Here is a 25,223-nt window from a genome sequence, read left to right on the forward strand (position 1 = left end):
TCTTTAGTTTTTTGAAATAAAGAATAATTTCCAAAAATTTCAGGTAATTTTTAACAGTGAATAAATAACAAACATAAATGATTTTCCCATGTTTAACCAGTAGTAAAACTACAGAATACGCATATATAAAACACACATGTTCCTATGTACCAGGAGGTTATACATAAACAATGAGGTTACTGACAGATGATTATGCAATTTAAGCTTGCAATGGGTTGGCAATTAAGATACATCTCTCATGGTTAATAATTTTAAGGAGAATACTAAATCAACATTTCTGCTCAACAGCTGTTCATTTATTTTCTTCTGTAGGTGATTTTTTTTAAGTATTTAATACAGACCAGGCACAGTGGCTCACACCTGTAATTCCAGCACTTTGGGAGGCTGAGGCAGGCAGACTGCTTGAGCTAATGAATTTGAAACCAGCCTGGGCAACATGGCAAAAGCCCATCTCTACAAAAAATACAAAAATCAGCCAGGCATGGTTATGCATGCCTGCGGTCCCAGCTACTAGGGAGGCTGAGGTGGGAGGATGGCTTGAGCCCAGGAGGCGGAGGCTGCAGCGAGCCAAGATCACACCACTGTACTTCAGCCTGGGCGCTACAGCCAGACCATGTCTCAAAAAAAAAAAAAAAAAGATAATACAAATTACAAATTTTTTTTTGTCTAATGCAGGCTAGCTTAATAAAATATGCTTTTCAATATAATAGGAAAAGCATATGGATTTCATATTTACTAAATTAGTGTGAGGAAAGAGGAATATTTATTTACTGATAGAATTATTTTGTTTTGCTAACACAGTATTTTAAAAAGCCACTGGCAGTGAATGAGAGTACCACCTTTGGGTATTAACATTTTATAAATTCCCGCTAATTTACTAGGAAAAACTCATATCATATTATGACTTAAATCTGCATTTGATTACTTACACGGCGGAACTTTCTATATTTCTTAACTGTATTTGTACTGTCTGTCCATATGTTTTCCCCATTTATGTATCTACTGTCTTAATGTCTGTGTTGCTGATTTCTCAGTTTTCCATACAATATAGAAACCTCTTTGTTATCTCAATAGGATTTTGAACTTCAACTATTTTATTACACATAATTTACATATGAATCACATCCTCCTTCTTGGGAATTTGTAACCTGGTGAAAAAACTGAAAAAAATCTGAGACACATCCTTACTTACTACGACTTCTTGAACCGAATCATGATACTGGCAACTTCTTTGCTTGTGTTTCTACTCAGTTATCCATTACTGTCTGTAACTGATCGGTCGCCCATGGTGAGTATTTAATGTAAGGGCAGCACTGGTTTATCCTCTTCCCATTAACTGTGGCTAACAGCACAGGCTCCATAGTCGGATGGTCTGGTTTCAAACTGTGTGTCTCTCGCTTACTGACTGGGTATCCTTAGTAAGTTATTTAACCTTTCTGAGCCTCACTTTCTTCATCCATAAAATGGTAAAAGTAATAATTTCTACCACATAGGACTGGATAACAATGAGATAATGTATGTAAAGTACTTAATACAATGCCAGCTACATAGCATGTACTAAAATGTTAAGTACTGTTACTGTTATTTTAATAATTATCAGCTGTAAATATTTATGCCTTAATGCCCCTAATATTAAGAAATTATGTTTATGTTCACCAAAAATAATCCAAGCCTCTTTCTTCTTGTTCTGTGGAGATGGACAAAGAGCTGCCAACCATTCTCGGTGTAATATCCTTTAATGTCATTTAAGACACTGTTAGCACATTTCCTAAAATATAAATTTGCGCTGAAGAAATAAAAGGTTTAGATAACTGGAAAATATTTAAACTATATACTGTAACCTAATGAACATTCCAAAAATTGACTGTAGGCAATGTCAAATGACCATTAAACAAATATGTCTTCCTATTTAACTAAATCTCACATAACTGCCTTTAAAAAAGAGTGTATTAGTACTAGTACAGCCATGTGTAAACATGGTATCATTTGAGGGTTTTCTTCTCTCTTGCACTGCTTTATGAGTATGACCAAAGGAAAATACAATCCCTTTTTAACTTAATCCATATTATTTTCATTCCTTCACAAAGATACAATAGCCAGTTTTAAAAATTAAAAAAAGAAAATTTGATTTACATGAAATTCAGCACAGCACACCTGTCCAAAACATTCTGGGCAGCAGTGTGCAGAGGCAGAGAGAAAGAAAAGCGAAGATTTCAGTTCTAAGTTTCCATCAAATACATAATTTGAGAGCATAATTATTCATATTTTAAATTATGAAAAATCACTCAACTTTGCCCTCTTAAAATGAAATTGGCCACAAAGAATTATTCTCTCCATTGAATAACGCAAACAAAACCAATCAGAAATGCATGCACTTGAAAAATGCTCAAAAGGACATTCATTTGGCCATTCATTCTCTTTAAATGAGAGTCAGTTACCAAGTGTGAAACATGCTCTACACACAGGAAATGTAATCAAGAGCTGAATAAAATTAGTTCATGAAATGAACCTAAGAAATTCATTTTTTGACATAACTTTATTTGGATAATAGTTTGCCAAATAGAGTTTCACATCTTTCATGCTAAAATTAGAGCATATAGAAATCCATCTTAGCAAATGTGAACTTCGTATCTTCTACCCCCTAAAAAACATATTTATAGCACATCTATAGAGAACACTGGAGTTTGAGGCAGTTCTCCAACCTTGGATAAACCTGTTGTAAGGCACCAAGAAACCAAAGTCAAAGTGCCAAAAAACTACTCATTGTCACTCTATACTACGCAGATTTTTTTTTCTGATTTAACTGTGGTCTTTATGAGAAATCCAACCACACACTCCGCCATGCTGAAAATACAGGTAACAGCCTCAGAGAATTCCAGCAACTTATGTGTTTCAATAAACCAGCTCTCTCTTTAGTGTTGACTTTCTATAGAACTGACTCAGTAACAGACTACGTTATCAAAAAAACTGAGCTGTGATATCCCCAATAGAACACCATCAGTTTTTGTTTGCAAGGCACATGCAAAAGTTTAGAAGTATGAAAAAAAAGTATCAATATATTCCATACATTATAAAATAACTTTATCCACATCCCCTAACCCCTACTGTGACCAGGACATTACAACTACAGGTGCAAGAAAAGGAAAACTAAAAGGCATGGCATTAAAGGTGAAATAGTTAAGGGGCCATATAAATCTTTCAAATTAAATCAGGCAAGATGAGGAGTTCTGGAGATCAGTTGCAAACAACGTGAATTTACTTAACACTACTAAGTTGTATATCTAAAGATGGCTACTATGGTAAATGTTATGTTTTATGTATAGTTAACCTTTGAACAACACAGAGGTTAGGGGCACAGCAGAAAATCCAAATATAACTTTTACCTTCTGTGTCAGTCCATTTTGCATTCCTATAAAAGAATACCTGAGATTGGGTAATTTGCAAAGAAAAGAGGTTTATTTGGTTCACGGTTCTATAGGCTGTACAAGCGCAGCACCAGCATCTGCTGGGCTTCTGGTGAGGCCTTAGAAGTTTTCACTCACGGTGGAAGGGAAAGGAGACCTGGCATGTCACATGGCAAGAGAAGGCGCAAGAAAGAAAGGAGGAGGTGCCAAGCTCTTTAAACAACCAGATCTTGTGTGAACTAATAGAATGAGAACTCACTTATTACCACAAAGACAGCATCAAGCCATTCATGGGGAATCAACCCCATGATTCAAACACCTCCCACTAGGCCCACCTCCAACACCGGAGATCACACTTCAACATGAGATACCTACTCCAAACCATATCAACTCCCCGAAAGCTTAACTACTAATAGCCTATGATGACTGGATGCCTTACAGATAACAGTCAATTAACACATATTTTGTATATGTTTTATATACTGTATTTTTACTATAAAGTTAGCTAGAGAAAAGAAAATGTTATCAGGAGAGTCATTTGGAAGGTCGAGGTGGGAGGATTGCTTGAGGTCAGGAGTTTAAGACCAACCTGGCCAACCAGCAAGACCCGTTTCTATTAAAAAAACATCATAAGGAAGAGACAATATTATTTAATATTCATTAAGTGGAAGTGTGTCACCATAAAGGTCTTCATCTTCATAATGAGTAGGCTTAGGAGGAGGAAGAAGAAGAGCGGTGGCAGAGGCAGAAGAAAATCCATTTGTAAGTGAACCTGAGCAGTCCAAAACCATGTTATTCAAGGGTTAATTGTATTTTTGAACAATTTTAAAAAGTAAATCAGAGTACTAGCAATAAACACCACAAAATAAAATTCAGAAAACCATTTAAATTATAATAGCACCAAAAATAATAAAACATCTAGAGATAAATGTAATAAAAGAAGCAAAAAACTTATATGCTGAAAACTACAAAATATCATTTAAAGAAACTGAAGACCTAAAGAAATGGAAGGACATCTCATGTTCATGGACTGGACAACTTAATATTAAGATGGCAATATTCCCCAAATTAATCTACAAATTCAATATAATCCCTGTAAAAATCCCAGCTGGGTTTTTTTTTTTTTTTTTTTTTTGGAAATTGACAAGCTGATCCTAATATTCATATGGAAATGCAAGACACCCAGAACAGCCAAAACAATCTTGAAAAAGAACAAAATAGGAAGACTCATACTTCTCATTTTCAAAATTTACTATACAGCAACAGTAATCATGACTGTGTGAGAGTGGCATAAGGATGGGGATAGATCAATGGAATAGAATTTAAAGTCCATAAATAAACCTATATATTTGTGGTCCTTTTGTTTTCATTGTGGTACCAAGCTAATTCAATGGGAAAAGAAGTCTTTTCAAAAAACGGTGCTAAAGCAACTAGTCATCCACATGCAAGCAGTTAGACCACTACCTCATACAATAAAAAAAAATTAGCAGGCCAGGCGCAGTGGCTCACGCCTGTAATTCCAGCACTATGGGAGGCCGAGGTGGGTGGATCACGAGGTCAGGAGATCGAGAACATCCTGGCTAACACAGTAAAACCTCGTCTCTACTAAAAATACAAAAAATTAGCCAGGCGTCGTGGTAGCCCTTGTAGTCCCAGCTACTCGGGAGGCTGAGGCAGGAGAATGGTGTGAAGCTGGGAGACAGAGGTTGCAGTGAGTCAAGATGTGCCACTGCACTCCAGCCTAGGTGCCTGGGTGCCTGGGTGACAGAGCGAGACTCTGTCTCAAAAAAAAAAAAGAAAGCTCGAAACAGACTAAGTGGTGTAAAAGCAAAAATTATAAAACTCTTTGATGAAAACATGGGTATAGATACTTATTGGATTAGGCAAGACTTTCTTAGATATGACACCTAACACACAAGCAACTGAAGAAAAAAGAAAAACTGGACTTCATCACAAGTGAAAAGACAATCCACAAGATGAGAGAAAATATTAGCAAATCATATATCTGATAAGGGTCTAGTATCCAGAATATATTAAGAACTCTCACAATTTAACAAAAATACAAACAACCAATTAAATAGTGGGCAAAGGATTGATATTTCTCCAATAAGATAAACAAATGGCCTATAAGCACATGAAAAGATGTTCAACATTATTAGCCACCAGTGGAATCCAAAACAAAACCTCAAGGAGATACCACACTTCAAAAAGACGGATGATAATAAGCATTGGCAAGGACATGGAGAAATTAGAAACCTCATATATTCCTGGTGAGAATAAAATATGATGCACCTACTTTGGAAAATAGTTTGGCTGTTCCCCAAGAAGGTAAACATAGTTACCACATGACCTAGCAATTCCACTTCTAGGTATAAGGGCTGAACTGTTTCACGCGCAAAATTCTTATGTTGAAGCCCTAATCACTAGTACTTCAAAATGTGGCTATTTGGAGACAGTCTTTAAAGAGGTAATTAAGTTAAAATGAGGCCATTAGTGTGAGCCTTAATCCAATCTGAGTGGTGTCCTTAAGAGGAAATTTGGACATAGTAAGAAACACCAGGGATACTCACACAAAGAGGCCTTATGAGGAGACAGTGGCCATCTGCATGCCAAAGAGAGAGGCCTCAGGAGAAACCAAATCTGCTGAAACCTTGATCTTGGACTTCCAGCCTCCAGAACTGTGAGAGAATAAATTTCTGTTGTTTAAGCCACATAGTCTGTGGTATTTTGTTATGGCAGCCCTAACAAACGAATACCCAAGAGATCTGAAAACCTATGTTCACGTGGAATTTGTACACAAATGTTCATCGCAGTATTATTCATAATAGCCAAAAAGTGGAAGCAACTCAAGTGTCCGTCAACAGATGAAAAGATAAAAACAAAATTTGGTATATCCATATAGTACAATATTATTCAGTCATAAAAAGGAATGAAGTACTGATACATGCTACCACATGGGTGAACCCTGAAAGCTTTACGCTAAGTGAAAGAAGTCTGACACAAAAGGCCACACAGTACATTACTCCACTTATATAAAAAATATCTAGAATAGGCAAAGCATATCCATACAGATAGAAAGTAGATTCATGGTTGTCAAAGGCTGGGGCATGGCAAATGGGGAAGGACTGCCCACAGGGAGAGTGCTTCTTTTGAAGGTGATGAAAATGTTGTGGAATTAGATAGTGGTGATGGTTACACAACCATGTGAATATACTGAAAACTACTGTTTTATGTATGTAAAATATATCTCAATTTTAAAAAAAGAAACGGGCTGGGCATGATGACTCACACCCTGTAATCCCAGCACTTTGGGAGCCTGAGGCAGGCAAACTGCATTAGCCCAGGAGTTTAAGACTATCTTGGGCAACAGGGTGAAACCCCATCTCTACAAGAAATATAAAAATTAACTGGGTGTGGTGGCACATGCCTGTGGTCCCAGCTACTTGGGAGAGACTAAGGTAGGAGGATCGCTTGAACCCAGGAGGTCAAGGCTGCAGTGAGCTGAGATCACGCCATTGCATTCCAGCTTGGGTGACAGAGCAAGAAGTTGTCTCAAAAAAAAAAAAGAAAAGAAAAGAAAAGAAATATACCTAAAATATCACCAGCAGGAAAAGTTTTCAAGGTTATGTATCTACTTTTTAAAGTGTTTGTATGCATAAAAAAGGTTTAAAAAGCCAAAACCCATAATGTTTTGGATGGCAGAATTAAAGATCATTTTTCCTTTTTTAAAACCAAAGTAAACCAAGGGATTCTTGCAATTTTAACAAGTTATTTGAGAAGACACAGTATGAGATCTACTCTGTATAAATCAGTCCACTAAAACTAGCTTGAAAAAGCTTGTCTTTAATAACTTAGAATCATTATATAGCTTTTTGGTTTTTTGTTTTTTTTTTTTGAGACGGAGTCTCGCTCTGTCGCCCAGGCTGGAGTGCAGTGGCCGGATCTCAGCTCACTGCAAGCTCCACCTCCCAGGTTTACGCCATTCTCCTGCCTCAGCCTCCTGAGTAGCTGGGACTACAGGCGCCCGCCACCTCGCCCGGCTAGTTTTTTGTATTTTTTAGTAGAGACGGGGTTTCACCGGGTTAGCCAGGATGGTCTCGATCTCCTGACCTCGTGATCCGCCCGTCCCGGCCTCCCAAAGTGCTGGGATTACAGGCTTGAGCCACCGCGCCCAGCCCATTATATAACTTTTAATGTAAATTCAAAACCGTACTATTAGAAAGATCACACTGTACCATTTTCACTGAAGTAAAAGTGCCAAAGGTAGGAATATGAGTGCTGCTGACAACTGTATACGTTGTCTTGACTAGTTTAGTTATGGACATCTGGTTTTTTGTCTCTCCAGCACCTACATCCCTACTCTTTAAGTTGAACACCTTTTTCCTGTGGAGAACCGACTCCATGTGATTGGTCAGAGGCTGGCTGGAGTACCCCATCTGCCAGGCCACAGTGATGGCTCTGGAATCAGCAAGTGACCCCAGCCAGGCTAATCCGAACACTCTCTGGAGTTTGGCTGCTGGAGCTCTCAGGAAGAACTGCCTCTTTCCACTGGGCAGTTAAGCCGAAGAGCAGATAAGCTTAAAGCTTCCCACCACCATCCCTGGCAGTAGGAGGGAAGCTGTCTGCAGAACAAAATCAATACACAGAGAAAGACAGAATGAGAGGTGGAGAGAGAAAGAGGGAGCCCTAGCAACACTGTGTGAGGCTCACTATCTCAACTAGACTACAGCCTGCTATATCCCAGACCTCAGGAATGTGAACCAATAAATTCTCTTTTACGTGATTGTATTTCCAGGTCTCCAAGGAAAAAATTCCTGAGTGCCTTATTCTAAAAATACAAATAACCTAGAAACCAGTTTTGATTCATCTGAAAATCTCTGTGGAACAAGGCAGGATGATACAGGGAGAAAGGGAGAGATGGAAGGATGACAAGAAAGAAACTGACTATATGAGAAAGGCATATATACAAGTTCAAAAGCAAAGTTATTTCCAAAGGATAGCTTAGTTTTTGAAGCCAGACTGCCTTGGCTTGAATTCTAGCTTGGGCACTTATAAACTGTGATTTTGATCAAGCTATTTAACCTCTTCATGCCTCAGTTTTCTCATCTGGAAAAATGAGGATGATGATAGCATCTATCTTACAGGGCTAATGTGAGGAATGAGTCAGGGCAAGGCCTGAAATATAACAGGCACTCAAAAAACACCGGCTATACCAGGCACAGTGGTTCACACCTATAATTCCAGCAATTTGGGAGGCCGAGGGAGGTAGATCACTAGAGGTCAGGAGTTCAAGATCAGCCTGGCCAACATGGTAAGATCCCCTCTCTACTAAAAATACAAAAATTAGCCACGCATGGCAGTGCACACCTGTAATCCCAGCTACTGGGGAGGCTGAGGCAGGAGAATCACTTGAGCCCAGGAGGCGGAGCTTGCAGTGAGCTGAGATCACACCACTGCACTCCAGCCTGGGCAACAGAGCCAGACTCCGTCTCAAACAAACAAACAAAAATACCCGTTATTAATAATACATTATAAGAACCCAAAAGTTAAACTTCTACCTTTAAAATCATGCATTTAGAATAATTTAATACTTTAGGAAAGAAATACAGGATTTAAAAAAAGAAGTTGCTATCTCCATGCATACTCATACAATGGAATATCATACAGCCAGCCATAAGAGGCATGAAGTGCCGCTACATGCATGGGTGAGCTTGAAAACATGATGCTAAGTGAAAGAAGCCAACCACAAAGGTCACAGATTTTATGATTCTATTTATATAAAATATGCAGAACAGGTAAATCCAGAAAAGAGAGACAGAAAGTGCTTGTGAGGGGAAGTGAACTCTAGGTTTCTTTTCAGTGTGATAGAAATGTTCTAGAAGTACCCAGTGGGGATGGTTGCACAACACAGTGATTACAACAAAAACCACTGAAATATATACTTTTAAATGGTGACTATTAAATGAATTATACCCAATTAAAAATAAATTGAGTTTATCTTTAAGAAGTCTATATCATCATTTGTCAAGGATCACTCATGTTAAGCAGATGTTAGTAAAGTGTGCTAGTCCTGTTAACAAGGGATGAGTGGTTACCAGGCCAGACCTATTCATAAGGAATGAGACAGTATAGGTAATTTCTGAGTAATGTGCTTGCGTATGTTAGACAACTTAGAGTTGACTCAGAAATCTAAAGGAAAATAAATTATTAAAGTTACACTTCATTTTATTTTTTTTTTTTTTTTTTTTTTTTTTTTTTTTTTCGAGACGGAGTCTCACGCTGTTGCCCAGGCTGGAGTGCAGTGGCGCGATCTCGGCTCACTGCAAGCTCCGCCTCCCGGGTTCCCGCCATTCTCCTGCCTCAGCCTCCTGAGTAGCTGGGACTACAGGCGCCCGCCACCGCGCCCGGCTAATTTTTTGTATTTTTTTTAGTAGAGACGGGGTTTCACTGTGGTCTCGATCTCCTGACCTTGTGATCCGCCCGCCTCGGCCTCCCAAAGTGCTGGGATTACAGGCTTGAGCCACCGCGCCCGGCCACTTCATTTTATTTTATTTTATTGAGACAGGGGTCTCTGTTGCATAGGCTGGAACGCAGTGGCATAATGTCAGCTCACTGCAGCCTCTACCTCCTGGGCTCAAGCAATCATCCCACCTCAGCCTCCGGAGTAGCTGGAACTATAGGCACGTACCACCACGCCCGGCTAATTTTTGTATTTTTAGCAGCAATGGGTTTTCACCATGTTGCCCAGGCTGGTTTTGAACTCCTGGACTCAAGTGATCCACCTGCCTCAGCCTCTCAAAGTGCTGGGATTACAGGCATAGGCCACTGCACCCAGCCAGGCTACACTTTTATTATTATTATCTTTTTTGAGACTGAGTCTTGCTCTGTCACCCAGGCTGGAGGGCAGTTTCGTGAACTCAGCTCACTGCAACCTCCACCTCCCGGGTTCAAGCGATTCTTCTGCCTCACCCTCCCAAGTAGCTGGGATTACAGGCGTGAGCCACCACGCCCAGCTAATTTTTTTTATTTTTAGTTGGCATAGGGTTTCACCATGTTGGCTAGGCTGGTCTTGTACTCCTAACCTCAAGTGATCTGCCAGCCTTGGCCTCCCAAAGTGTTGGGATTACAGGCATAAGCCACCGCACCTACCCAAACTACACTTTTTAAAGTGACATTTTACACTTTAAAAATCTGTTTGGTGCTCAGTGGCTCATGTCTACAATCCCAACACTTTGGGAGGCCAACGCAGGAGGACTGCTTGAGGCCAGGAGTTCCAGACCCCAAATCTGCAAACCTTTCTTTTTTTTAAATTACCTGGGTGTGGTAGTGCTGGCCTGTAGTCCTAGCTACTAGGGAGACTGAGGCTAGAGGATCGCTTGAGCCCAGGAGTTTGAGGGTACAGTGGGCTATGACCATGCCACTGTACTCCAGCCTAGGTGACAGAGCGAGACCTTGTCTAAGAAAGAAAAAAAAAAAAATCTGTCTGCTTTGTTTTTAGGAAGCAGAGCTAAATAAAAGGAAACACAAAGCCTGATTCCTTCAAGAACACATTAAAAATACTAAGAACATTGTGTCTTATAAATTCAACATGAACTCCTGGTATTAAACAATTACAGAAACTGAGAATCTAGAGAATTATAGACACAGTGGATGATGTATTCACCATCCATGTTATAAGTTAAAGGTTTGTATCTTCCAAATTACCACCAGAGGGGAGATTCAAGACCTGTTCCTCCCTCTGTGTCAACTCAGAAATCATCAGATGCCTTTAATGCCAACCCTCTCACAAAGTCTATCTGATGGCTAATCCTCTGCTTTGGCACCTGTCTATCCCCTACTTAGCACTCCCTTCACTCCAGGCTATGTTCAGTAAAAGACAACATGTACAACATCCACTAAAATATACTAAAAGAAATATCTGAGTTCCCACACTTCAAAGATCTAATGAAACAAAATCCTGGAAGTCTGATTAAGTATGAAGCAGTTTAGAATTATCTTCGAACATAACACATGAGAAGAAACCTCATTCAATAGGGATTCATCTCTAGATTATAAGCCAAAGACAAACTAGACACATTCATAGAGAAAATCTAGGAAGCACGCCAGCAAAATGAGAAATCAACTGCCTCCCTGTTTGAAATACAGATTACATGTTGAATTTATTTGACTAAAAAGTTTCCTCATAACAAATTACTACTTCCAAATGTAAAGAGTTGTAACAGAGTATAAACAATTAAAAACAGAAAAGCATTAAAAAGAAACAGGAGACAATGAAAGGAAATACTGTATTTTGTAAACCTACCGAAAATCAATATCCAATAAAAGGCTTTTAATGTTAGACTTCTTGTCACCTGATGCTGTCAACCTGATCAGCTCATGTAACCTAAAGCAATTAGTGAAAGCAAATGTAATAAGAAATTACAAATGTCATAGATAATAAGCAAACAAACAACAAAACCATCAATGTTCTTCTGGTATTTATGATATTTCAATGAAACGCTGAAGAGAATTTCACAGGTATAATCAAGGTTTCAATTTTGCAAACATTCTTTTAAGAGCAGAACTTATCTGAAACAGAGAGGTCTAAATTATAAACAATTTAGGAGTTAAATCAGAAAGAATCTTCTCCCATGTATCAGAAAGAAATCTATGAAGAGTTTTCTCAAATGGAATACAGGTTGCAAACTCCTTAAAAGAGGGACCGTGCTTTACATTTTAAATACTCATGCTTCATGCTATACCTTGCATAGAGCAAATAACTACTTAATAAAATCTTCATACAGTTTCAATCGCAGTGAGAAGATAATTCTTTAAAAAATCATATGACATACCTTGGTGTTCCAACACACAGTACTCTTCTGAATCCAAGGGCAGAAAGTAAGTCTACCAAGAACTGACAGCTCCGATCAGCAAACAAATACTGGGCATTTGTCTTCTTGTTTTCCAGTGGATAAAGGAGTTGACTGGGCCTTCTTAACTGGGTGATGGACACGTCACCCAGAACCTGATGCTCACTATGTTGCCCCCAGTCATCTGGTAACAGCAACTGCTGACATCTTTGACAAAACTTTCTCTGAGTCAAGGGCAACTCAATAAACTTCAAGTACCTTCAAGAAAAAATAAAACACAAAGAAATACGTTTTAAATTTATTTTGTAAATACAACATGTTTTGCTATTTTTAGCATCCAAAAAGTATTCTTACTTCCTAAAGAGTACTGCATAAAGAAGAAAGGAAGAAATCTGTGGAATGTTGGCTAGAATTTATGTCTGGCTGCATACTTGCAAAGAGGAAAAGCATCAGCAATTTCATAAGAATTGAGACGCTCCAATTTAGTCACTGAATGAAGATCAATATCCGTTTAAAATGTGAACATAATATATTACTCAAACAACTTAGTAGTAATGACAACTACTATCAAGTTTAAATTTATTGACAAATCCATGTGTTCTAACTTTTATCTGTTAAACAGTCTGGCTCACTTGACAGTCATTTTAAAATGAGAAATTAAGATCATTCTTCAAGTTCTTATGACATACTTAGCAAGAAAAATCACCTCCTAAAAGAAAAGATGTTTCTCAAAGCTCCTCTGTTCTTAGCAGTACTGATGGAGTTATAAGCTCATCTCCAAAACAGCAAGACAATATTCAAAGCCTTAAAACAGACTACACTGAATATCCCATTTGATTTCTTCCAAGTCACCCTTATATCCTATTTCAAAGTCACCATTTCTTTTTTCTTTCGTTTTAAATTTTATTAGAGATTATTGAAGAGAGAAAATAATCATGGTCAGTATGTTTAAAAACTGCTGGTTTTGTATATGTGATGCCAGCTATGATATCAGAGTAAGAAAACAAAAGAAAAATAAATAATATGATTGAGGACCGTGGAGAGTCAGAAATGTCTAAAACTAAGCAGGTGAAAATAAATAGTGCACTAAACAATCCTTATAGTTTGGGAAGAGTCATATCATTTTTTTTCTTTCTTTTTGAGATGGGAGATGGAGTCACCCAGACTAGAGTGCAGTGGCACAATCTTGGCTCACTGCAGCCTCCACCTCTCAGGTTCAAGCAATTCTCCTGCCTGGGCCTCCCAAGTAGCTGGGACTACAGGCGCGCACCACCATATCCAGCTAATTTTTCTATTTTTAGTAGAGACAGAGTTTCACCATGTTGGCCAGGCTGGTCTCAAACTCCTGACCTCAGGTGATCCACCTGCCTCGGCCTCCCATAGTGCTGGGATTACAGGCATGAGCCATCATGCCTGGCCTAGTCATACAGTTTTGATGGAACTAAATTCAGGAACTGCAACGTAAAAACTGTGAACTTAACATGTAATCAAAGTGAGTTTTAAATTTTTTATATCTAAGCACAGTTTCACTTCAAAGCACCCAAGGCAGTGACAAATAGATATTCTGAATGGCTGCAGCAAGAAATAAACTATCGTGCCAGTAATTTAAATGTTTCTATTTCTACAATAACTGTTCTTTTGACAGCTTTATCTAAAACTAGAAAAAAAAAGAGAGGGATATTAGAAGAAACTTCTAAGCAAATCAAAGTGAGAATGCCAGTAAAAGAAAGGGCCCTATGACATGAAATGCAAGGGAAAGCACCAATAAACACTTCGGCAACAGAGACACTGAATTTACTACTATTACCTTTCATCACTAAGTACTAACAATGTTGAACAGGCCAGGAACAGTGGCTCATGCCTGAAATCCCAGCGCTTTGGGAGCCTGAGGCAGGAGGATCACTTGGGACCAGGAGCTCAAGAGCAGTCTGGGCAACATAGTTGAGACTCCATCTCTACAAAAAATTTTAAAAATTAGCCAGGTGTGGTGGCACAGGCCTGTAGTCCCAGCTACTTAGGAGGCAGAGGCAGGAGGATCACTTAAGCCCAGGAGTTCAAGGCTGCAGTGAGCTATGATGACGCCACCACACTCTAGCCTAAGCAACAGAGTGAGGCTCTGTCTCTAAAAGAAAAAAACGTTGACAGCTTCCACAGACAGTTATGATGGAGTAAGAGAGACCAGATTTACCATTCTGGCCTTCAAAAGAAGTTTTAAAAAGACAAAATATATGGAAACAGCAGTTTTAAGATATCGGACAACTAGCAGCCCAAAACAGTGAACCCCGAGGGAAGGGAACAGAGGTGAGTGGTATGGCTGCCCAGCTTCCTGCCTGCGGAGAGCCGGCGGCACAGGGATGGGGAACCGACACACAGCCTGAGGAATTGATGAGACAGAGCTGAGCACTCCAGGAGACTAGGCGGCCAGAATTCACAGGAAGAGTACTGGGGGAATAACCAGGGAGGACAGGAGAGCAGAAAGCTGTACACCGAGAGAGAAAAAACGCTCCAAGACTAGCTGACGATTCCCCTCGAGTCTTCGGCTGAGTACTGAGCAGCACTCGCATGTGCAGAAACTCCCCAAGGCGAGGGAAAGAACCACTGGCCAGAAGCAGGTGGAATCATCACTGGAAAACACACACAGGTCCAGAATGGTTTGTCTCCCAACAAGCCAACGTGGAAATGCCTCAGAATACCCAAGTACTCAAGTACTCAGAAGAGCACTGCCTCAGTAGGGAGGAAAAATTAGCCCTAGAACCACGAAAGGTTGCTCAGTCCTGCCTAAAAAGCTTAAAGACAAGCCTTCAAAAGCAGGGTCAGCAAACTCTCTGTAAAGGATCAGATAATAAATATTTTGAGCTTGGCAGGCCATAAAGTCTCTCAGTCACAACTACTCTGTAGTGATACCACAAAAGCAAACACAGCCAAGGGAAAAGGCATGGCCAGAGTTGGCCACAGGTAGTAGTTTGCTAAATCCTGCTCAAGAACGTCAAACTACAACAAGTAACTGTCCCAGAACAAAATAAAAAATATATAAAGGAATTAAAAATATCCAGTATACAACATGGTAAACTCCACACTACTAGTATCCAATACAATATTACCAGATATGCAAAGAAACAGAAAAACATGACTCATGATCAGCAAAAAAAAAAAATTAGCCAGATGTGGTAGCTCACATCTGTAATCCCAGAACTTTGTGAGGCTGAGATCGGTGTCAGCTGAGGTCAGGAGTTTGAAACCAGCCTGGCCAACGTAGTGAAACCCTGTCTCTACTAAAAATACAAAAATTAGCCGGGCGTGGTGGAGCACACCTGTAATTCCAGCTACTTGGGAGGCCGAGGCAGGAAAATCACTTCAACACAGGGGGCGGAGGTTGCAGTGAGCTGAGATCACACCACTGCACTCCAGCCTCAGTGACAGAGTGAAACTTTGTCTCAAAAAAATAAAAAATTAAAAAATCAAAATCAAAAAGTCTAAACAAACCCAGAAATGACATAGGATGATATTTGTAGAGACATTAAAGCCACTCATTGTAACTATACTCCATGTGTTCAAGAAGGTGCAGGAAAGCATGAGCCTGTTAAGCAAAGACATACAAAATATAAAAACATCCGGCCGGGTGCGGTGGCTCACGCCTGTAATCCCAGCACTTACGGGAGGCCAAGGTGGGTGGATCATGAGGTCAAGAGATCGAGACCATCCTGGCCAACATGGTGAAACCCTGTCTCTACTAAAAATACAAAAACTAGCTGGGCATGGTGGCACACGCCCCTGTAATCCCAGCTACTTGGGAGGCTAAAGCAGGAGAATCACTTGAACCCAGGAGGCAAGAGGTTGCAGTGGGCCGAGATCACACCACTACACTCCAGTCTGGTGACAGAGCGAGACTCTGTCTCAAAAAAAATAAAAAAGGAAACTATAAAAAGACCAAATCTACAAAGGTTTGTTAAAATTATTTATTTAAAAGAAAAAAAAAAAAAAAAAACCCTACATGGGAATAACAGTAGTTCAGGGGCTAAAGAGAAAAGCTTTGTGACCTTGAAGGCACGGCCTCAGAAAGATATAAAATGAAAAACTGAGGGGCCTAAATATGTGGAAATGAAGCCCTCAAAATAAAGGGGAGGGTGGATTTTGAAAATATAATAAATGATAACTTTCAAAATTACATCAAAAGATCCACGAAGCTTGGAGAACCACAGTACAAGAAACATGAAGGAAAACTACAAGACACATCATAATAAAATTATTTATTTATTTTCATTTTTTTGAGACAGAGTCTCATTCTGTCACCCAGGCTGGAGTACAGTGGTGTGATCACAGCTCACTGCAACCTTGACCTCCCAGGCTCAAGCGGTCATCCCACTCGGCCTCCTCAGCAGCTGCAACTACAGGTGCTTGCCACCACACCTGGCTAATTTTTGTATTTTTTGTAGAGACAGGGTTTTGCCATGTTGTCCAGGCTGGTCTAAGCTCCTGGGCTCAAGTGACCCACTTGCTTTGGCCTCCAAAAGTCTTGGAATTATAGGCATGAACCACTGCACCTCGCCAGAATTATTTAAAATCAATGATAGGCCAGATGCAGTGGCTTACACCTGTAATCCTAACACTTTGGGAGGCCAAGGTGAGAGGATCGCTTGAGCCCAGGAGTTCGAGACCAGCATGGGAAATGTGGCAAGACCCTGTCTCTACAAAAAATACAAAAATTAGCCAGGTGTGATGGCAAGCGCCTGTAGTTGCAGCTGCTCAGGAGGCTGAGGTGGGGGGACTGCTTGAGCCTAGGAGGTCAAGGCTGCAGTGAGCCGTGATTGCGCCAAAGCACTCCAGCCTGGGTGACAGAGCAAGATCCTTTCTCTAAACAAACAAACAATGATAAAGAGAAACCAGAGGAAAAAAGATAGATTGTGGACTGAGCACGGTGGCTCAAGCCTGTAATCCCAACACTTTGGGAGGCTGAGGTGGGTGGATCACTTGAGGTCAGGAATTCGAGACCAGCCTGGCCAACATGGCGAAACCCCTTCTCTACGAAAAATACAAAAATTAGCTGGGCATAGTGGTGGGTGCCTATGATCCCAGCTACTCAGGAGGCCAAGGCAAGAGAATTGCTTGAACTCGGGAGGCAGGGGTGGCAGTGAGCCAAGATCGCACCACTGCACTCTAGCCTGGGAGACAGAGTGAGACTCCATCTTGGGGGAAGAAAAAAAGATAGATTATGTACAGAGGAACAGAGATAAAGATAAAAATGACATCAGGCTTCTCACTGAAAACAATACAAGCAAGATGACATTGGATCAATACCAATTCTATGCAAATTCTTTCAAAAAACTGGAGAACACTTCCCAATTCATTTCATGAGGCCACCATTATCCCAATACCAAAACCAGGGGAAAAAATACAAGAAAACTACAGACAAACATGCCTCATGAACACAAACTCAAAAATTATTAACAAAATGTTAGCAAATCAAAACCAGCAATATATAAAAAGGTTATTACATCATGACCAAATATAGTTTATCCTAGCAAAGCAAGGTTGTTTAAAAGTTTGAATTCAATCAATGTAATTCATATTAACAGGTTTTTTTGAAAAAAAGATAATTTCATTAGGTGCCCCCCCAAAAAAGCACTTGACAAAATCAAACACCCACTGATGATAAAGATCCTCAGGCTAGGTATGGTGGTTCATGCCTATAATCTCAGCACTCTGGGAAGCCTGAGTCAGGAGGACTGCTTGAGCCCAGGAGTTTGAGACCTGCCTGGGCAACACAGTAAGATCCTCATCTCTTCAAAAAGTAAAGAAATTAGCTGGGTGTGGTAGTACGCACTGATAGTCCCAGCTACTGGGGAGGCTGAGGTGGGAGGATCACTTGAACCCAGGAGGTAGAAGCTACAGTGAGCCATGATTGTCCCACTGCACTTCAATCTGGGTGACAGAGCGAGACAGATAAAAAGAAAGAAAAGAAAGAAAAAACAGACAGGAAGAGAAGGAGGGAAGGAGGGAGGGAGGGAGGGAGAGATAGAGGGAGGGAGGGACATTCTCAAAAAACTAGGAATAGAGGGGAACTTCTACAAGCTGATAGAGGGCATCTAAGAAAACCTATTACTAATACCATACAGCTGAAAGACTGAATGCATTTCCCCAAGATGGGGACAAAGCAAAGATGTCTGCTATCAGCCTTCTACTCAACATTGACTAAGGGTTTCTAGCCAGTTTGATAAGACAAGATAAAAAAACAAAAGACATAAATTGGAAAGGAAACATTAAAACTTACTTATTCACAGACAACATGATCATACATGTATAAAATCCTAAGGAAATCTTCAAAAAGCCTGCTAGAACTAGTAAGTAAGCTTATCAAAACTTCTAAATAAAAGATCAATATATAAAATCAACTGTATTGTTAGAGACTAGCAATAGACAATTAGAAACTGAAATTTTAAAAAAATTTATAACTGTATTAAAATACACGAAATACTTCGTGATAAATCTGACAAAAATGTGTAACCGTAGTACACTGAAAATTACAAAACATCACCAAGAAAAATTAAAGATGACTTAGTAACTGAAGAGATACACCACAGTCACAGACTAGAAAACTCAATATTATTAAGATGTCAATGCTCCCCAAATGTATCTATAAAATCAACACACTCTCAATCAAAATCACAGCAGGATGTTTTGTAGAAACTAAAAACCTCATTCAAAAAATGAATATGAAAATAAAAAGGACCTAGAATAGCCTAAACAACTTTGAAAACAATGGACAAAGTGAAAAGACTTACACTACCCTATTTCAAGAAGACATTATAAAGTCACAGTAATCAAGACAATATGGTATTTATGTAAAGATATACCTATAGGTCGAGGGAAGAAAATAGTCCAGAAAAAAACCCACATATAAAGTCAACTGATTTTTGAGAAAGGTGCTGCAGTAAGCTGAATGATGCCCCCTCACTCCCCACATCCTACCAAAGACAATATGGAACCTGTGAATACATGTATAGGACCAAAGAGAATTTACAGATGTCATGAACTCACGAATCTTAACATGTGGAGATTATCCTGGGTCATCTGGGTAGACTCAACATAATTACAAGGGTCCTTATAAGCAAAAGGCAGTGGAATGAGGGAGAAGATGACGTGGTGACAGAAGCAGAGACTGGAGTGTTGTGCTATGAAAACGGAGCAAGGGGCCACAGCCAAAAGATGTAGGTGGCCCCGGATGCTAGAAAAAGCAAGAAATGAATTCTCCCCTCAGAGTCTTCAAAAGGAACGAGCCCCACCAACAGCTTCACTTTAACCTGCTTTAGTTGATTTTGGACATTGGGCCAGAACTGGAAAAATAAATCTATGTTGTTGTAAACCACTAAGCTTGTGATAAGTTTCCCAGCAGCAACAGGAAAACTAATGAAGGTGCAAAATCAATTCAGCGAGGAAAGGATAATACTATCAACAAATGGTGCTGGCAAAGTTTTTTGTTTTTTGTGTTTTTTTTCACTCTAATCCCACAGCAGATAAGGTGCTGGAAAAGTTTGAAAGCCATAGGCAAAGCAATGAACCTTGACTCTTACCTCACTTCATATAAAAGAAAAGAACCCCGAATAGATCATAGACCTAACTCTAAGACCTAAAACTAGAAAACTTTAAAGAAAACATATTAGAAAATAATAATGACTGGGTTTGGCAAAGATTTCTTAAATAAGACTCAAGCACAAAGTGTAAGAATCAATAAACTGAACTTCGTCATGACTTAAAATTTTTTTCTTCAAAAGATACTCAAGTGACAAAAGATAAATAAATTGAACTTAATAAAAAATTTTAAACTTTTGCACAGCAAAGGACACCATTAAGAAACTGAAAAGACAGCACAGTGGCTCACGCCTATAATCCTAGCACTTTGGGAGGCTGAGGCAGGCAGAGCACTTGAGGTCAGGAGTTCAAAATCAGCCCGGCCAACATGGTGAAACACCATCTCTACTAAAAAAAAAAATTAGCTGGGTGTGGTGGCACATGCCTGTAATCCCAGTCACACAGGAGGCTGAGGCACGAGAATCACTTGAACTCGGGAGGCGGAGGTTGCAGTGAGCCGAGATGGCAATGCTGCCAAAAAAAGAGAGAATGAAAAGATGACCCAAGAATGGTAGAAAATATTTGCAAATTATATGTCAGCTAAAGGACTGTATCCACAATATATAAGGAATAACTCAACAATAAAAAGACAATTAGCCCAACTCAAAAATAGCAAAGGAACGGAATAGACATTTCTCCAAAGAGAATACAAAAATAGTCAATAAGCACATAAAAAGATGCTCTATGCCATCAACACAAATTAAAATCACAATGCAATATCACTTCACGATGGCTACAATTAAAAGGACAGATAATAACAAGTGTTGTAGGAGACAGGAAAAAATCTGATTCCTCCTACATTGCTGATAGGAATGCAAAACGGTGCAGCCACTTTGGAGAAGTTTGGCCGTTTTGGAAAAATTAAACGTATATCCACCATATGATCCAGCCACTCTGTTCCTAGTATTTACCCAAGAGAAATAAAAGCATGAGTCCATACAAAGACACATACATAAATGTTCATAGCAGCTTTTTTCTAAGAGTCAGTAGCTGGAGGAAACTTACACGCCTACAAACAGGTGAATGGAAATATCCATGCAGTGGAACATTATTCATGAATAAAGGAATGAACTGTTGACAAACACATCAACATGGATGAATATCAAAAATATTTATGCTAAATAAATGAATGCACCTGCCCTTAAAAAACAGTACATACGTTACATACTGGCCAGGCACAGTGGCTCACGCCTGTAATCCCAGCACTTTGGGAGGCCGAGACGGGCAGATCATGAGGTCAGGAGATAGAGACCATCCTGGCCAACATGGTGAAACCCCGTCTCCACTAAAATACAAAAAAAAAAAAAAAAATTAGCTGGGCATGGCGTGCACCTGTAGTCCCAGCTACTCGGGAGGCTGAGGCAGGAGAATTGCTTGAACCCTGGAGGCAGAGACTGCAGTGAGCTGAGATCGTACCACTGCACTCCAGCCTGGCAACACAGTGAGATTCCGTCTCAAAAAAAAAAAAAAAAAAAAAAAAAAAACAGACATACTGTACCTACTGTATGATTACCTTTATATAAACTTATAGAAGATGCAGACTAATCTATAGTGACAGAAAGCAGATCAGTGGATGTCTGGGGACCCTAGGGGTGCAGGGATATAGAATAGGGGGGCAGGCAGAAACTTCTGAAGGTAATAAATAGTATGTTCATTATCTTGACTGTGGTGATGATTTCACAGGCAGTTGTATATGTCAAAATTCATCAAATGGTACATTTTAAATATGTGCAACTTATTATATGTAAAGTATCGTACCTTAGTAAAGGTAAAAATGTTGGGGGAAAAGTGAATTTTCCGCTAACAATCCCCATATCACTAGGGTGACCACACATCCCTGGTTGCCCGGGACAGTCCCAGTTGACATCTTCCATCCTGGAGTTCCATCTGGTTATTGCCTCCTTCCCCTCCAGTCTCAAAAAGTATCTAGGTCTGGATTTGAATTCTACAGTCACCCTACATACAACCCCCATAATATTGTGAAAATTAAATCAAATTCCAAAAGTGCTATATCACAAACAGTAATAATCTCAAAGAACTACAAAACACCAAATTTTAAAAATACATGTTTTCATAGTGATATTTTTAAAAAAATGATCCTGATTAATCAACTTTGGAAGTTGCTGCAGTACCGAATCATTTTTCTAACAACTAGTTAAAAAGGAGGGGAAGGATGAAACATTTATCTTTCCTTTCCCACATCAACGCTAACAGTTGATGAAACCAAGTTCTTTTTTACAGAAGAATTACAGCTAATGAATGCATAAACAATGACAAGATTCCAAAACCCTTTACAACCTCTGGGCAATGATCATCAGTTACCACTAAAATCATTAGGCAAAGGGCTTATGGGGAGCTTTGTAATGGATGCTTCATCGCTGGCTAATACCTGAACACGTGATTAATCTTAATATCACAAAAAGTGAAAAACCAAACATTATCTGCCTTTTGATGTGAGGCAAAGAATTAGCCTTAAGAGGCGACTATAGTTGCTACTGGAGAAGGAGAAATGCAGAGGTAGAAACAGGAGTGTTGATTGTTCTTTGCAAAATGCGCTCTCATAGAATGATTTGATTCTCCTACCACATATAGATTTTTTAAACAGAGATACAATTCATGTACCATATAATTCACCCTTTCAAAGTGGACAATTCAGGTCAGGTGCAGTGGTTCATGCCTGTAATCCCAGCACTTTGGGAGACTAAGGTGGGTGGATCGCTTGAGGCCAGGAGTTCAAGACAAGCCTGACCAACATGGCAAAACCCCATCTCTACTAAAAATACAAAAATTAGCCGGGCGTGGTGGTGTGCACCTGTAATTTCAGCTACTTGGGAGGTTGAGACACGAGAATCTCTTGAACCCGGGAGGCGAAGGTTACAGTGATCCAAGATCACGACGCCACTGTACTCCAGCCTGGGTGACACAGTGAGGCTCTGTCTCAAAAAAATAAAAAAAAATAAAGTGTACGATTCAGTGGTTTTTGAACAGAAGTCTTTTATAAATTAAAAAAAGGTTAAATCAAAAATGATATGTGGCTATCGTATGATTCTGTTTATATGAAACGTTTAGAATAGGCAAATCCACTGAGACAGAAAGTAGAATAGTGGTTTCTAGAGGTTGGGGTGGGGAGTGGGGAAATGGGAGTAACTGCTGACAGGCATGAGGTTTCCTTTAGAGGTGATGAAAATGTTCTGGAAATAGATTGTGATAGTTGTACATCTTTGTACAGTGAGCCATGATCATGCCACTGCATTCCAGCCTGCGTGAGAGAGCAAGACCCTATCTCAAAAACAAACAAATAAATAAAAAGAGAGCCTGTCAGCCTGCATCACAAAGCAAAATCCAACCACCCTATGTCATCATTTCTAAGGTATATATTTTTTCATATTTTAGCATCTGCAATATGGAGATAAGATTTATAATTGCTGTTAGCCAGACAGAGGCCAAGATGTAGTTCAGAACTCGTGAAAACTTGGTCCTTGCTCTTGAAGCTGTCATGTCTTCAGGCAAGTGTTGTGCATGGCTGGAACTACGGGTGGAGAGTTAATTGCCATCACCCTGTGATTCATTACTGAAACACATCATGTACATTCAGTCAGCCACCAGAACAGAGCAACAGGACATACATTTGATATCAGAGAAGTAAATATCCCTTGGCCAGGTACTGTGGCTCACACCTATAATCCCAGCTACCCGGGAGGCTGAGGCAGGAGGATCACTTGAGTCCAGGAGTTCCAGATCATCTTGGGCAATATATTGAGACCCCCAACTCTAAAATATTTTAAAACATTACCCAGAGCTGGGCGCAGTGGCTCACACCTATAATCCCAGTACTTTTGGAGGCTGAGGCGGGTAGATCACTTGAGGCCAGGTCAGCCTGGCCAACATGGTGAAACCCTGTCTCTACTAAAAATACAAAAATTAGCTGGGCATGGCAGTGGGCACCTGTAATCCCAGCTACTCCGGAGGCTGAGGCAAGAGAGTCGCTTGAACCCCAGAAGCAGAGGTTGCAGTGAGCCAAGATCACGCCACTGCACTCCAGCCTAGGCGACAGATGAAGACTCCATCTCAGACAAGCAAACAAACAAACAAATTAGCCAGGAAGACCCCTTGATCCCAAAAGTTTGAAGCTACAATGAGCTATGAATGCACCACTGCACTCCTGCCTGGGCAACAGATGAAACTCTGTCTCCAAAAAAAAGAAAGAAAAGGAAAGAAGAGAAAGAAAGAAAAGGAAAGGAAGAAAGAGCGGCAGCAAGAGTGAAAGAGAGTGAGCAAGAGAGAGAGAGGGAGAGAGAAAGAAAGAAAGAGACAGAGAGAGAAAAGAAAGAAAAAATATTCCTGGTTGAAAGAATAACAACAATAATTAAGGCCTTTAGAGGACCTAAGAAAGGAAAATACCACAAGTAGAGGAAGTTGTATCGGGTTTTGTTACTCAAATATGGTCAAAAGTTCAAAGCAATGAGGGGCTGATGTGGAGATGATTCACTCACCATGAGGAGCTGAGTTTAATCATTTTTAAAAGAAGGAACAGAAGAACACTGCAAATGAACCTCCACTTACATGATACATCTTTGTGCTTTGTCAATTACCTCTTTCCTTTACATATTTCCAAACTGCCCTTCAGAAAGCTTCACTGCTAGTTTATTAACCTTTTCTTGATAAAAGATAAACTGAGATCTTGTGCATATTTCTCTCTACTCAAAATCACAACATAATCAGCAACTATCATGCCTTAAATTTAACATTCAGACATACGGCCTTCTAAAAGTTTGGTAGACAGAACATGAGAATGTGAAGCGCTCAAGATTACTCAGCTCTCCCCGCTTATTCGTATTTACAACACATTCCCCAAGGGGAGGGAAATTCATTCTGCTGCATGGCTCAGCATGATTCACAAATTGCAGGCTAGCATTTTGAAATGTCATTTTTATTGATCTCCATTTGATGTTCCATTTGCCTTTCCTGGAGTACACAAATTATGTTTATGGCATTTCTCTAATAGCAGACTTTGAAAATCTCAGTTTAAATGAGATCTGAAAAAAAATAACCAAATATCAACGAAACAAAACTATTTGGATGCACATAAATTAATGCTGATTTTAGCATTTAAATATCTTCCCTGAGACTTCATAGGTCACAACAAGGGTGCAAACATACTATATAATAAACATAATAACACATTTCAGAGCATAACAGGCAGCTAAAAACTATAAAACAAAGCAAATCTCAGGCAGGAAATGTAAATATGTCAACTGAACACATATGAACCATAAAGCATGATTCAAAGAGTGAGATTAGAAAAATGAAAATCAAATCCTATTCTGTAAACCTAGAAATCTGT

At 39.7% G+C, this 25,223-nt stretch overlaps 1 protein-coding gene across 3 annotated transcripts in view; it reads right to left on the reverse strand.

Moving 5' to 3' along the window:
* The window catches only part of ZCCHC4 (zinc finger CCHC-type containing 4), a 56,502-nt gene that overhangs the window by 24,394 nt on the left and 6,885 nt on the right, over positions 1-25,223 (reverse strand). For 2 of the 3 annotated variants that reach the window (XM_050790701.1, XM_050790703.1), the window contains exons 4-5: positions 12,236-12,511; positions 11,707-11,787 (exon numbers count right to left, since the gene is read on the reverse strand). In XM_050790701.1, coding sequence (XP_050646658.1) covers positions 11,707-11,787; positions 12,236-12,511 — 357 coding nt within the window. The remainder of the gene's footprint in view (positions 1-11,706; positions 11,788-12,235; positions 12,512-25,223) is intronic. The other variant, XM_050790702.1, reaches the window with a different exon arrangement.

The sequence above is a fragment of the Macaca thibetana genome, chromosome 5 (assembly GCF_024542745.1).
Source record: "Macaca thibetana thibetana isolate TM-01 chromosome 5, ASM2454274v1, whole genome shotgun sequence".
NCBI classification, from domain to species: Eukaryota; Metazoa; Chordata; class Mammalia; order Primates; family Cercopithecidae; genus Macaca; species Macaca thibetana.